Here is a 15,730-nt window from a genome sequence, read left to right on the forward strand (position 1 = left end):
AAGTAATAGATAAGAGATATTCTCTAGAGACCAGAGGGTCAGAGGGCATTCTGAGGACCATCCTTGGCTCCAAAAGCCCCCAAATTTGTCACTGACAAAGGCCATGTGGCTACCTCTCCTTCATACAGGCAGATGTCATCTTGGACTGGATCAGGAGCAAAGCAGGAGGAGAAAGAAACCAGAAAGACTGAGATTTATCCAAAAGAGACCGTATTACGGAATCAGGAAGACTTTATTGGGATTTCACTAAATTACTGAGTCAATATTCAACTGTATTGAGCTTCTAATCCTCAATGGGACTAGAGCTTGAGGGAAAAGCTATAAACGAAAATAATTATAAGGAAGCTGCATCTTTCCTTGCACATTTGAGTGCAGTGTGAGAAAATATGTGACCCTGCAACTTAAGGGAAGGAGTGTTTCTATTTTTGCTGACTTTATGGCTTTTATTACCCCAGGCACAAACTCAAGGCCTCTTCTGATTTTCTCCCACACTGAGCCTTGAAACCATGCCATGTCCTCATGTTGGTTGCTAAATCATTTTTCTCCCATCAGTAGTCTAAACTTCTCCAAGAAGTCTTCCTAAAACCATCAAAGAGCTTACACATTCCCCAATTCGGTCGTCTCCAACTTACAAGTTCCTTCTATGCTATTCTCCAGCTTTTTACTTACCTTGTGAATCCTAATACCTAACAATAGTAAAGTGTCTAATTTCTGCTTTTTTTCTATATATTTTATCCCAATGTAAATGGCAAGTTTATAGAAGGCAGAGTTTAGATGCTTTTATTCATTGCTTTATGCAACTCGTCAGACCGGTGTTTTTAATGGCCGTGGTTGACAGAGTTAAATTATTTTATTATGAAATAATGTTTCTGTGAAATGGAGCATTTCTCTTTAGTTGCTGCAACAGGAGGATACTTGAAATATAGTTCAGTAAAATCTTGCAGCTTTTTCACCATTAACAGACGACTTCTGACCCAGCACCCAATGTATTTATGATAGTCATTGAATTCAGTGTACTTACAATTGGTCCATTTTTGTCAACAAATCCAATACAAGTTGGTTTTACTATTGTATTGGGGTTGAATTTGTTATTAAATTTTTTCAAGTCTGAGGCAATAACTTGAATTACTTCCTCAGATTGTTCAGATTAGACCATGTGTCTAATGTTTAGTAGTAATTGATAAATTATCTGGCAATTTCAGGAATGTATATTTTTGATCTACAGAATTATCCTAAAGTCAAGAAAGAGGATAGAGGACACTAAGATTTATTGAGTATCTGCTATGTGCCAGAAACCTTCACTGATCGTTGATATCTTATCCAATTTAATTTTTAGAAGATTCATTTATTCATTCATTCATTCATTCCTTGCTTTGATTGACTCTTAGTATCTATAAAGTGCCTGTATATCAGGCTCTGAGGATACAGAAGTGACCTAAACGGGTTTGGTGCCTTCCTTTATGAACTTGCAATCTAGCTAGGAAAACAGCTGTAAAACACATCATCAACGACAATAGAATGTGCTGATGGCTAAGTGGGGAATGAATTGATTGCGTATAGGAGGAGAATCTAACTTAGACCAGCAGCTTAAGGAAGGCTTCCCCGAGGTGATAAAGATTAAGCAGACCGGGCACAGGAGTTGGCTTAACCAGGTGAGGATGTTAAAAGGGCTTGATGTCAAGGGAACCACATGTGGGAAGGCCTAGCTACAAAAGAGCTAGTTAGTGATGTTATCTTCAAAAAGCTGAAAGAAGTAGGGTATGACTGGAACCAGGAGAATTAAGGGGAGAATGATGGCTGATGAAGCCAAAGAGAGGAGGAGAGCAGAGGCCTTGCTGGGCTTTGGAGGCCATGTGAAGGGGTGGGGATGAGGGCTTTATCCCAAGACTAAAGAGGACACTGCAGGATTTAATTAGAGGAGAGTGGCATCTTCAGAGTTGGTGTTGTTCTTAAGTTGATCTAGTTACAGAAAGGAAAATCTAAAGAAAGCAAGCCTGGGTGTGTGTTTGGAGGGCCTCCTTGCAATAGACCAATGAGAAAAGGCAATAGCATGGACCAGGGTGACAGCAGTGAAAATGGGAAAAGTTAGGTGAATCAAGATATACATAAGAGGTAAAATCGACTAGAGTTGGTGGCTTAATGAATGTGGGGATAGTGGCAGAGGGGATGGCCTAGGATGACTCCCTGGTGGCTTTCACAAAGATGAGAGGAGGAAAATGATTTGGAGAGAAGGTGATGAGGTCAATATGGATGTGCTGAGTGTAAGTTGTCTAAGAGACTTGCCTAAGAGGTGACTATATTCTCTCCAGATCTCAAGAAAATGCTCTTCCCTGGGGTAATAGATAGATTTGGGCACTCATGGTACAGAGATAGCAATTGAATCCATGAAAATAGATAGAGGATCTCATGTGGGGAGAGCATGTGAAAGGAGGGAAACAAGGACCAAAGACACAGGCCTACAGGATACCAGCATTTAAGGGGCAGATAGAGGAGGCAAAGTTAATCATTTCCAGTTCTATAGTAGGACTGAATGGAGACTAAGATCACTTAATTTATTTCACTGATTAATAGGAAAGTCAGAATTCAGATCCAAATCCCACCACTTTCCCAAAATCCACTTTTGGATACTTGGTGTTTATCAATTCAAGAGTAATTTATTGAAGGTTTTCTCCGAGGTAGGCCCTCTACTAAGCATCTTACATTTGTTATTTTATTTATTGTCAGAGAAACCTACTTGTAAATTAAGTATTATTATTATTCCCATCATGTGGATGAGGAAATGAAGACCTGGAGAGGTTAACTAAGTTCCCCAAGGTTATGTGACACGTACGTAGCATAAATTTACACTCACCTCTTTCCCTGCCTATGTCCATGCTTATAATTATTATGATTGTACTAGTTAAGGCAGTGGCTCTCAAACCTGAGCACTTGTCAGAACTACCTACAGGGCTTCTTAAAACACAGCACTGGTGGACATCCCCTGAGTTTCTGATTCCGGAAGTTTGCATTTCTAACTAGTTCCCAGGTAATGCCAATGCGGCTGGTCCAGGGACAGCACTTTGAGAACCACTGAGTTAGGGTCAAGGCAGAACTACAAAAACAACAACAAAACTTCAAAAATATAATGGCTGAAGTGCAATGCCTTTCTTTCATCTTTCACATGACAGGCTGGTTGGATATGAGGTTATTCTAGAACCTGGGTTCCTTCCACTTTGTGGCTTGCCATTCCCTTGGGCACTGTCCTCCTCAGCCTGGTGGAAACCAGGTCACTGCCTCACTTACATCGCAACCTGTGGAAAAAAGAAAAAAAAGAGGACTAGAGCAAGCCAAGTCCTGCTAAACCAGGGACACTGAAGTTGCACCCTTTACATTCACACATATTACAATGTGAAAACTGAATCACAGGGCCGAACAGCCGCACACCCAGCCGACCCACAGCTGGGAACCTGCCACAATCCTATGCTGCCATCATCAGCTTTTTAATTGGTAAAATAATCATCAGATATAAGTTAGTTAACTCATGCCAAATTATTAACATTCAAATACAGCATAAAACGTGTCACATGGAATTTTATTAAAATATGCTTTTGATTTACGTAATTCTATAATCTCTAAAACAGAAACAACTCTAATCCCTGCCACGTACTTCAAGCAAGGTTCAGTTTCCACCTGATATAAACTCTACCCAACAAGCTTTTCCCAGCCTTCACAACACTAAGTCTATTTATTAGCATTACGTATACATGCATTATATATAAAGATGTATGTATACATGCAGACATCTATACATATACATAGATATTGATGCAGTTAAGCCTCAATTTGTCATAACTTGATTTCTTGTGCTAATTTAAAGTAACATTCTACATATTTAACACAAAGATGTTCTCTCTCTCTGTTGTAATTCCTGTTTCTCTCCCTCAATCCCAGTCAGACAGCATCTTTTCAACACCACTGTTCTGTAATTGTCTTGTAACGTCTCAGGTTAGCAACCATAACATTTCTTAAAGAGCAACATTACATTTGCACTACACCCTACAAGTATATTAGCCAAACTTCAATTTTCCATTTTAGCCAAACATCACTTCATACCTTTCCTAAGCCCATGTAAGGCTGCTGTAGGTACTTTCCTATGTGTGTCATCTAGGCAAACTTCTGTTTGGATTGTTTTTGCTGGGGGAGAGGGGATTATTTTATTTAATTTTTATTTTAGATTCAGAGGGTACTTGTTATGTATTACATGTGTAATGGTGGGGGTTGGGTTTCTAGTGTACCCATCACCCCAGTATTGGACATTGTACCCAGTAGGTGATTTTTCAGCCGTCACTCCCCTTCCTCCCAACTTTGGAGTCCCCAGAGTCTGTTTTCCCCATCATGATGTCCATGCGTACTTTTTGTTTAGCTCCCACTTACAAGTAAGAACATGTGGTATTTGATTTTCTGTGTCTGTGTTAGTTCACTTAGGATAATGGTCTCCAGCTCCATCCGTGTTACTGCAAAGGACATGATTTCTTTCTTTTTTACAGCTTTGTAGTATTCTGGGGTATATATGTACCGCATTTTCTTTATCCAGTCAACTGTTGGTGGACGTGTAGGTTGGTTCCATGCCTTTGCTATTGTGAATGGTGTTATGATAAACATATGAATGCAGGTGTCATTCTGATAGAATGATTTCTTTTCCTTTGGATAGATTACAGAATGATTTACTGAATTGCTGGGTCAAATGGTAATTCTATTTTTAGTTCTCTGAAAAATCTCCATACTGTTTTCCCTAGAAATTGAACTAATTTATCTTCCCACCAACAGTGTATGAGCGTTCCCTTTTCTCCACACCCTCGCCAGCATTGTTTGGACTGTTTAGTGTCTCAACAATGCATATGCTTCGGAGATTCCACTTGGTCACTGACTCAGATGGTGACTCGGGGACACACAGGAAATGGGAATAGGGCAGCAGTAGCTGGCTTCACAGGCCACTAAACATCTTTGTTATGCCTTTGAATCTGATTTAAAGTCAAGTTGGAAGTAGGCACATTTAGCATGTAAAAACATGCTGTGTCCCCAGGAAAGCACAACACCCAGCTGGCAAAGATGCTGCCATGATTTTGGTCCCACCCACCATGGTGCTACGTCTACAACCAAAAATCCCTGTGTTTATTTGCCAACACGCTGCATTAAAAAATATATATATATTAACACAGTGGCTCACACCTGCAATCCTGGCACTTTGGGAGGCCCAAGGCAGACAGATCACTTGAGGTCAGGAGTTTGAGACCGCCCTGGCCAACATGGTAAAACTGTGTCTCTACTAAAAATACACAAAAAAAATTAGCCAGGTGTGGTGGGGGGGTGGGGGGTGCCTGTAATCCCAGCTATACGGCAGGCTGAGCCAGGAGAATCGCTTGAACCTGGAAGGCAGTGGTTGCAGTGAGCCGAGATCGTGCCACCGCCCTCCAGCCTGGGCAACAGAGTGAGACGCCATCTCTAAATTAATTAATTAATTAATTAATTTTATAAATCAACAGAGGAAGCAGACAAAGACCAAGTGCTCCCTCTGGCACAAAATGCTGCAGGTACAGTAGTAAAAAGTCATACCAGCCACAGGTGAGATGTGACTTTCTGAGGCAAGTGGATAATTTTTACTTGATGGTGAATCGTTAAAAGTGAACCAGATGATTAAACTTAATGGAACAGCCACATTAAACTGAAATTAGTGAAAACACGCCTCGGGCAGCCTACAACCTTTTATTTGTTGTTGTTTAACGTCTGTCTTTTACAGTGACCATGATGAATGACATCACAAAAGAAAAAATCCAATTAAAATCTAAGTGCTCAATAAACCCCTCATGTCTCGCTGTCACCACCACTTTCACAGGCACTGATGTCTTAGGTTTCCTTTTTTTCCCAAGAAAAGAACTGGCCCCAGGGGAGTTTGATGGCAGAGGAGGAGAGTGGGGAGAAAAAGCGGAGGCTTTGGGAGGCTTCTGCTCCGTGTACTCTGTCAGACCCAGAAAATGCACTTTGGAGGGAGGAAGCGGGAGGGTGTTAAATTGCTTTATTACCAGACAATGCGAAGAGAAGAGATGCATTTTCCCACTAGTTTTCAAATATTGATAAATCAAAATTGTGATCTGCAAAGCAATCCTTGCTCACACTCTTCTTTAACCTCTCCTCTGCCCTTTAACATTGTTTCAGGTGTTTGTTCTATAAGTCATCGAAATGGTCTCGCCTGACAGCTAAAAATAAGTTTCTGATTACTTTTACCTGAATAAATCTTGTGCCCAGATGTGGAATTCACCTACTAAGTGTGCAACAATTACATACTGAAACCGATGGAAGAACTGGTGGAGGAGAGTGTATAATCTAGTGGAATGTAGAATATGATAAATCACATGTAAAGATAGCAATTGTCCCCTACTGCCCAGTTAAAGAATACTGGCTTTTGATCACAGATTTTGCCTTAGAGATACCATGTGTCTGTAAAATTGGGTTTTCAAAGTCTTCAAAACAAAGTTCTCAAAGTCAAAATAGGAGAAAAAACAAGCTGATTATAAACTAAGAGTTAATAACGGTAGCACTGGCTTAAATTTGGGAGGCACTTTGTAATTTATAAGACCCATATTATGCTTTTATTGCATGTTTACATGGTGGTTAATGTACTATTTGCATGTGGTCTTCAATTAGATCTTCACAACAGCCTCGCCGTGTAGTTCTTATTATCCTCATTTTGCAGATAAGAATCCTGGCTGAGGGAGGTTAATTGACTCTGCTGTGGTCTTACACTTGCTGAGTGAAAAAGAATGAACATGGCTCATGCCTAGGACCGTGCCCCCGACACTGTGCCAGGCTGCTGACCACAGCTGCCCTAGAGCAAGGATCCGCCAAGTGGTGACATTGGTTTCCTTACTCATGGGTTAATGAAATAGCTTTTTAAGAGCCTCTTCAGTCATTTGAATTTGACGATGGAGAGTTAAACTTTCCCCAGTGGCTCTTTGTGTGTTATGATGGTTTCAGCGTTTCCTTAGCATATCCCATCACTCAAATCATGGGATGCTCTTGTTTTACATTTCTGATTGCATTTATCTCACTTCTAAGCAATTTCCTCCCCATTCGAATTTATCTTCCAATATTTCTGCCAAATTGCTTTCAAGGCTACTAATTATATGAATAATATTCTCCTCCCTAAACACCACGATTAACTAGCTTTAGCTGTGTTACATTAAACACAGTTTCCCTACCTCTAAAAATGAGGAAGTTGCACCAAATAATCTATAAAGCCTCTTCCTGCGCTCCAGAGTTAATCTTCAGATTCTTTTCCCATGAGCTGTGTGATTTTGGAAACGCAGCACGCACCGGATTCTCGGTTTTCTTGACTCTACAGTGCTGGATTTTTAAATTAGTTCATGTTTCCCAAAGTATCTTTTTTGGAAAACTAGTATGGGGAATATCCATATAAGTTATACCCAAAAAGGATTCTTTCAACAAGAAAGGGTAAACTAGATTACACAGAATCGAATATAGTTTCAAACTGCAGACACTCAGAGCCTCTGACATGTTAACAGTGACTCTAAAAAAGAGACCGTATGTAAAGTATTTCTTCCCCTCAGCACTTCCTGGAAATGACATTCCATGGAATACACTTTTAGACTAGGTTAGATGATTTTTAAAGTCTCTTTTTGCCCTAAGAGTCTATTTTCAAATGTGTAATGCTTCTCCGAGCATTTTGTGCAGTATTAATCAACAGGAGAAAGACTTGGCGTAGCTGTTGTTGCTGTTGTTGTAGCATAGCCCGTACTCTGTTTAGGCAGAGTTGAAACAAGATAGAGAGTAGCAGCCTTCCCACTAAGACTAACTTCTCTATATACTGTGGATGCTTAAAACTCTGGGAGTTTATAAATAGTCTTCCTCAATAAAAAGCACTTTTTGAAAATTTGCAAATAGGGTTAAATTATCTGAAAACCTACAAACTGAATTTATATATATATGTGTGTGTGTGTGTGTATGTATATGTATATGTGTGTATATATATGTCCTATAGACCTATAGTTAGGTCTAGGTACCATCCAAAGGTATCCTCTAACCTTTTGCTGGGTGGGAAAAAGGGAATTTAGGAAACAATAGGAAATCAGCACTGTGGATATAATCTCTGGGAAAGGAAAAATGGATAAGAATCCTACTTATCCAAGTTAGGATTCTCATCTTCTCTTTCCATGGTATCCTTAGTATTCATTTAATTCTGCCTTTTACCCAAACCCATTTCACCGACAGTTAGTCATCAGAATCTCTGCTTGATTACCTTTAGGAGGAGGGAACTCACTACTCATAAGACTATTTCAATTTTAGGTTGGCTCAAATTATTACAAGGTCCTTTCCTATCTTATACTAAAGTCTAAATGTGAAATGTTACTGTTCCAAGTGACCTGTAAATTATCTAGTCAGGTGATTTTCAAGGTATTGCCCGTGGCAGCACTTAGGATATTTCTCAAATGCTTTGAGTTGAATTTCATAAATAAATAAATAAACATCACATCTTCCCAGAAAAAAATGATTATAATCTCCATCACTAAAGACTCAAGGAAGTTGCCAAGCTTCCCTAAATTCACGAAGATAATAAATGTAAGGTAGAAATAGAATATACCCAAGTCTCTCTGATTCAAAAATCAAAGTCCTTTTCTCAACAGGATATTGCTTCTCTAATATGTTTGTGTACATGCAAGTGAGGACAAGAGTGTATTAGCAGAATGTGAAAGCTATAGTGAAAAATTGGAAAATCTTGAAGAGTTTCATTCTGGCCACCCTAATATGTCCTTGGCCACCTTGCTATTGCTCTTGCCTTTTGTTTTCCCTTCTTCAAAATAAAGATTACTAAATTTTCTCCCAAACTCTGTTCCAGGTCTGAAAAACTCTACGATTATAAAGAAACATGTGCATTAATGCATGGTATTTACCATTGAGAGGTTATGTAAATAGTAAAAACAAAACAAAACAAAAAATCCTGTATACCTTAGAAAGGATTGAATAAAAGTTAACATAGCATGCACCAAAAAGACAAAAACAGTTTAGAACCACATGCTTGACTTTTACTTTCTTTAATTTTTTTTTTTCTACACTAGTTACATTCAGACCAGGATAGAGGAGATGGATCACTTAAATATATCCTTTCAGGAGATGGAGCAGGAGATCTCTTCATTATTAATGAAAACACAGGCGACATACAGGCCACCAAGAGGCTGGACAGGGAAGAAAAACCTGTTTACATCCTTCGAGCTCAAGCTATAAACAGAAGGACAGGGAGACCCGTGGAGCCAGAGTCTGAATTCATCATCAAGATCCATGACATCAACGACAATGAACCAATATTCACCAAGGAGGTTTACACAGCCACTGTCCCCGAAATGTCTGATGTCGGTGAGTGAGATGTGACTTCAACCAAAAACTGGCTCTCCCCTGGTGCATCCACCGAGTAAGGAATCCCGTGAGCTCAAAGTACTGAACTGCATGAATTTAGATGCTAACTTCTTCAATCCATGTGTGCATATGTTTCCTAATATTATTCTAGTCTCATTTTGTTATTATTTTTACAACCACATTTCCTCTAAAGAGGGTCTGAAAAGTGGCAGGGTGGGAGTGGGAGGTCGAAAGAGAGACCATCTCCTTTCTCTCCCACCCTGAATGCCCATTCTCTTTCTTGGGCTGAAAGACAGCAAACTTCTCCACTTCTCTTAGCCTACATGGGTGTTAGGGTCCAAGTAACAATCTCCCAAATAGAAAATAAAAACTTAAATTTACAATCCAGTCTAAAAAGTAGTGATAATTGGTTTAAGTAACTAGTAACTCTATATTTGGGAAGGAAATTCAGAGAACATTTTTTTAATCCATAAACAATAGGCACGTTATGTCTAGGGAGTGGATCCTTTGCTACATGGTGGAAATGAAAAGACTTTCATAACATACATAGAGTGAATTAATATTTTATACACAATTCTACTACTTGTTTCAAATGGTGGATTTAATTTGTTTAAATTGAGAGAAGTAAATAGGATTTAAATTAAGAAAAAGAATTCTACTGACATCACTCTTAGCCACATTGAAATACTTCATGGGAGACAGTGACAAATTTTAAACTACTTATATAAAGCGTTATTTTTATTTTCACTCTGTCAAATTCAAAAGGGCTGAAATTACATAATAACTTTATTATGATTCTGTCAGTTAGATATCAGAGACGTTGTAGTTCACAGATCCAAGACATAGAAAATAACCAATCCATGGAAATCATTGTAAAACATCTACATTTTTCTTATGAAGAAATTGCTTCTCTCATTATTTAAAGCCAGTTTGTTTTGTTACAAAAATTGCAAGCCTCACAAAGCAAAGAGGGAGATGATTGGATTTTTTTGCTTCTTCTTCTTCTTCTTCACTGGTTATAGCAGCAATAGAATGGCATTCTTTAAATTTGTTAGGAAAAGTTTCTCCTCTATGTGGTAAAAGGCAGAAGAATTCATGAAGAATAGTCTCTTCATCAGCACTACTCAGGGCAACTGTAGCCAGATATGCAGGTATTGCACTGCACAATTCTAGGGGGTGCCATTCACTTTTGAAGCCATTATAGAATTAAATTTGTATTACGAACATTTAGGGGTAGTTGACAGTAACATGTCTTGAGAAAAATAAAAAGGCTTTTTTCAGTTTGCACACAGACACAGTTATGTTGATATTCATGATCCTTAATTGATATCTCATTATTGTGATTATAGAAAGGCATCTTCAAGAAATTCCATAAAGGCAGTGGGACAACAGCATGGGAACAAAAATGGACTTTAGTATCAAACAGAACTGCATTTGAAACTATCTCCACTAAGAACCAGCAGTGTAGCCTTGGGCAAATTATTTGATTTCTCTGATCCTCCAGTTCTGTATCTTGAAAAAATAAATAATAAATGTCAACTCCTAAGGGCTATCATGAGGATTAGATGAGAAAACAGGTGCAGAGCCCCTAGTACAATATCTGGCAATGAATAGACATTTAAAATGTCCAGATATCATATTCTAAAAGCAATCAAATTTTGTGTTAATGTTAAATAAGAACTTGAGTGTTTGTTGACTTGACTTTCACCTTAAAATCATAAGATGTTCTCAGATTCCCCACCTCCCTTGCCAAATTACAAGGGTGAGTGCTCTGTTTTGTGCATCAGCACTATACATTCAGGGCATCCAATCCTAACATACTACAATCTGTTTCTTCAATAAGGGAAATTGGCTAGATATTACAAAAGCAATGTAGAATTCCTAATATTCCCCGGATGTAACTTCCCTACCTCTTTCATGGAAAGGGGAACTCCAGCAGTATGCTTACTGGTTATCTGATACAAATAACAAAAAAATAGCCATTAAGTGATCTTAATTAGAGACTCTCATCCTTTCGAGAAGTCACAGAGTCCTTTGAGAATCATATAAAATCTATGGAATTTCTCCTCAGTGAAATAGACATGTAGGCATACACATAAAAATTCATGTGGAATTTCAGGGGGTTAGGAATACTTTGAAGATTATTAGGCAACTGTGGTCACTAAAATAAGAATGCTGATCTGAAATGTAATAGTGTTCTTTGTATATTTAATTATAATAACCTTTTGGAATTACAGATTCCAGATGTTTGTGCTCTGGTGTTCCAATTCATTGATTCTTTATGTAATCCATAACTACAATCTTTAAGGTTCAGGGCCTTTTAACTGTTTAGAATTGTCAGATTTATCATTTAGGATGCTTTTATTGGTAAGTAACTGGAAATCCAACTCAAACTAGTTTAAACAACAACAAATAAGTATTTATTGGTCACATTACTTAAGTCAAAAAGTAAAGTGGGCTTTGGACAGGATTTGATCTGAGTTCTAGCTGTTTTTCTGTAATTTTCTATTCTATCCAGCTTTGTCCTCAGGCTGGCATTTCTAAGATCACAAAATAGCTGCTGCAAATGTATATCAGCACATTACAGTCCAAGAAAAAGAGTATCTGTGACAGAATTTCCAGCAAAATCATGAGTGGCCCCTGATTGATCAATTCCTAAACTAATTCCTGTGGACAAAGGAAGCAAGATGCTGATTGACTTTGTCCAGGAGAACTCAAAAGAATCACTAAAGCAAGAGTCTAGTCAAACCCCGCCATTGGAGTTGGGTTGGAATCAGTTCTACCCCAAGTCATGATCATTCCCATGCTTCTCTGTAACCTAATCCTTAACAATATTTCTAAATGTTGGTTGTATTTCTTTACAATAAAGAAGCCAATCCTTTTTCACCCAGCATCCTACCAAAGTTTTCGACTTCCTCAGCATGATATTCCTGTACAAAATTAAGATCGTGCTGGTTTTGGTGTGTGTCAAAGATTGACACGAACTCTCGATGTGTTTTCAGTTTATGTTTCTGTCATTACAGGTACATTTGTTGTCCAAGTCACTGCAACAGATGCGGATGATCCAACATATGGGAACAGTGCTAAAGTTGTCTACAGTATTCTACAGGGACAGCCCTATTTTTCAGTTGAATCAGAAACAGGTTAGACTTTTTGATCTTCCTTTTTATAATTTGTAATTTTAATTGACATGCACAGCTGAGCTAGCATATTTTTTAATAAAAATAATCAGTGTGATTGGATTTTCTTACATACATCCACCAAACACTAATGATATATTTGTATTTGTAAACATGACATCTGAATCCTTGTAATCAAAAAGTCTGGCAATGAATCTTTCACCCACCCTTTCTATGGAGTAGATTGAGAAAAATTATGTATTGCCTTAGTTTTCTTCCAGTTTGGGGCGAAGCTAAAAGGTCAACCCCTTTTTGATAGCTATTGGCCTGTTTACAGATACTCGGAATCTTCTTCTTCTAATTATTTAGTAGGATTGTGTCTCTCTATTCTGCCCTGAAACTAGATGTAGCCATGTGATTTATTTGGTTGAATAGATGTGATAATGATACAAGTTGCTTCTTAGTAAAATTTTCAAAGCTGGTACACGATCTGCCACATTCCTGTCCCTTGCCACAGTTATCATGGAAACCAATGTTGAGATGTAGTCTGTAGCCTGAATGTCTGAGTGGTATGGTGAACCAAGCTATCTGCTTACCTACTCAGAGCCTGAGCAAAAAATAATCTTTAGTTGTGTGAAGCCACTCAGATTTTGCATTGTTTGTTATCACATCATTGTCTAGCCCATCCTAACTGATGGAGTCCTAATCAAAGTGAAATGCCATCTGGAATCCTCTTTTCAACATCTCAGTTTTCTGTTTCCTGTATTTTCTCCACAAAGTAGCAACCTGTCTTATAATGATCTGTTTTTAGCAGATATCATTTGTATTGTATAGTAAATTCTACGCGTATTTTTATTATAATGAGTCAATTTCCTTTTATACATTTTTTAAACATCCATTATTCTTGGTAGAAATCAAAACCTCCCTAGGTTCCCACATCCAGTTGGAAATCTCTGTGTTAAGTGGTGCAATGAACTTGGAAAGAATCCCAAGGAGAAAGAAAATGTTGAGCTGAAAAACAATGAGGATGAAAAATTAGAATTATTCAGCTTAAAGGACAAAAGGCTAAGGTGATCTCCTGTATTTAAATAGAGAAGTACTATTATTTGGAGAACAGAAAGCAGCTGTACTTTCACTGAAGCCCGGACTATAGGAATAAAATTGATCTGTTGTCTGAAGTATTCTTGTTAAAAATTTTAAAAAAGATATTTTCGCTTCATTAGTTGTTAAGCACTAGAATGTGTTTCTGCAGAAGGTTATAAAGGCTTCTCCAGTGAAATTTGAAAGAAAGTTAATTTAAGCATAAACGTTACATAGAAACTGGGCAAACTTTTAGAAGTTCTTTAACTATTTTATAACGACCTAACAACAGAGATAAATTTAACCTAACTTAAAAATTTTGGTTGCCATTGGGGCCAGTTGAACTAAAGTTCACGGTCAGCTTTAGGAATTCTAAAAGGCTTAAAGACCTTGAACCTTAATTCCAAAATTCTCTAGAATCATACAAGATGATCATTATGAAAGAATTGATTTTCTATTTTCTAAAGACCATAGTTTTACAATTTAGAAAATCCTCAGAGCATTCATTATGGTAGGTGTATCTGAGGGGTAATTAGTTAATTCATAATGGGAAACTCAAGAGTCGTTCAAGTATGTGACTTTCCTAACAATTTCCTCATAATTCACCTAAATGTCTTTTATCAAGCAGCTATTGTAGTACACCTTTATACCACAAGTCGTTTTAGATTTTGCTGTGTCATCTTATAACACTTCATATTTATACATCCATAATGTAATTATAATATTGAGTGTCTTATAACCCTTAATAATCTAAGCTATTGCAGAATCTGACTTGTACTTATTTTTATTCTCCTTGTATTACAGTCTTCTTTTAACGTATCTATCTCCCCTGTGTGATTGTAATATCCTTCAGTATAAAGGCTGTATATACTTATTTTTATATCATGACATCTGCATAGCATTCTGCATATTGTGGGTGACAGTTTATGTTTGTTTGCATAAATAAATGATTCCATAAAGTATTCTTAATGCATCCCTTTGCATTCTTAAATTTCACATCCACAGGTATCATCAAGACAGCTTTGCTCAACATGGATCGAGAAAACAGGGAGCAGTACCAAGTGGTGATTCAAGCCAAGGATATGGGCGGCCAGATGGGAGGATTATCTGGGACCACCACCGTGAACATCACACTGACTGATGTCAACGACAACCCTCCCCGATTCCCCCAGAGTAGGAACATTTGATCGAATGAGTTTCTTCAATGTGCTTTTATAAAACTTGAACATTAAGAGTTTTTGTTTTCCATTGTCATCATTATTGTCAAAGTTAGTGGACTTAAGAAGAACTGGTACTTTTATTAAAAAATGAGTTGACAACATGGCAACGCTCAGGAAATGTGAACATTTATGTTCCTGTATTGGTAATTAGCTGAGTGATTTCTGCTGTTGTTGTAAAGGCAACATCATTGTTTCATTTCTCCTTATTAAGAAAACTACCACAGACATAAATCTGCTCATGCAGAACATATGTATACAAGCATGCTGCAATTTGTTAGGAAAAATTTGACTTTATGTTTTGTGAATTTAATCAGGCATGTAATCTCTTTTAAATCCTCACAAAGCTTTGTAAGGGGAGGATTTATCATTTTACTGTTTCTAAAAATACAACTGTGGAAGTAACTAGGTACTTAATCCATTTGTAATCATAAATCGTTTTCTACATTATGGTTAGTTGAGATACCGAAAGTCGTCTCCAAAATCATTAACTCTCGTGATTAGATAAGAAGGAAGAAGAAGGAAAACCAACATCCATGAATACCAACTTGGTATCAGAAGTATGCTAAAAATTCCCACAAAAAGCTACCCAAGAGGGAACTGGTTTTAACGTAACTTTTCTTCCAGGAACAAAATCCCTTTGGGACCATGATCTCCTACAAAAGCTATCTTAATTATTAAATAGAAAACCCACTCATTCTATCATGGCATTTTTAAAAAAACGAATCAGCTAATATGGGCTTCCTTTAGAATAGAGATATACATGAATCAACAGAAAGTAGTTGTATTTTCTTTATTTTTTCAAGTTTTTAATCAGAGTTAGCTAAATGCAAAAAGATCAGAGCTAATTAAAGAATATCTGATATAACAAGTTGAAGAAAGGTTCTGTGAGGCCTACCATTTCCTTTA

General features: G+C 37.6%; 1 protein-coding gene across 2 annotated transcripts in view; it reads left to right on the forward strand.

Moving 5' to 3' along the window:
- Nucleotides 1–15,730, forward strand: part of CDH6 (cadherin 6) — a 136,173-nt gene that overhangs the window by 96,246 nt on the left and 24,197 nt on the right. For both annotated transcript variants that reach the window (XM_015139786.3, XM_015139785.3), the window contains exons 3-5: nucleotides 9,111–9,405; nucleotides 12,429–12,548; nucleotides 14,610–14,777. In XM_015139786.3, the coding sequence (XP_014995272.2) occupies nucleotides 9,111–9,405; nucleotides 12,429–12,548; nucleotides 14,610–14,777 (583 nt within the window). The remainder of the gene's footprint in view (nucleotides 1–9,110; nucleotides 9,406–12,428; nucleotides 12,549–14,609; nucleotides 14,778–15,730) is intronic.

This window comes from Macaca mulatta, chromosome 6 (assembly GCF_049350105.2).
Source record: "Macaca mulatta isolate MMU2019108-1 chromosome 6, T2T-MMU8v2.0, whole genome shotgun sequence".
Lineage (NCBI taxonomy): Eukaryota > Metazoa > Chordata > Mammalia > Primates > Cercopithecidae > Macaca > Macaca mulatta.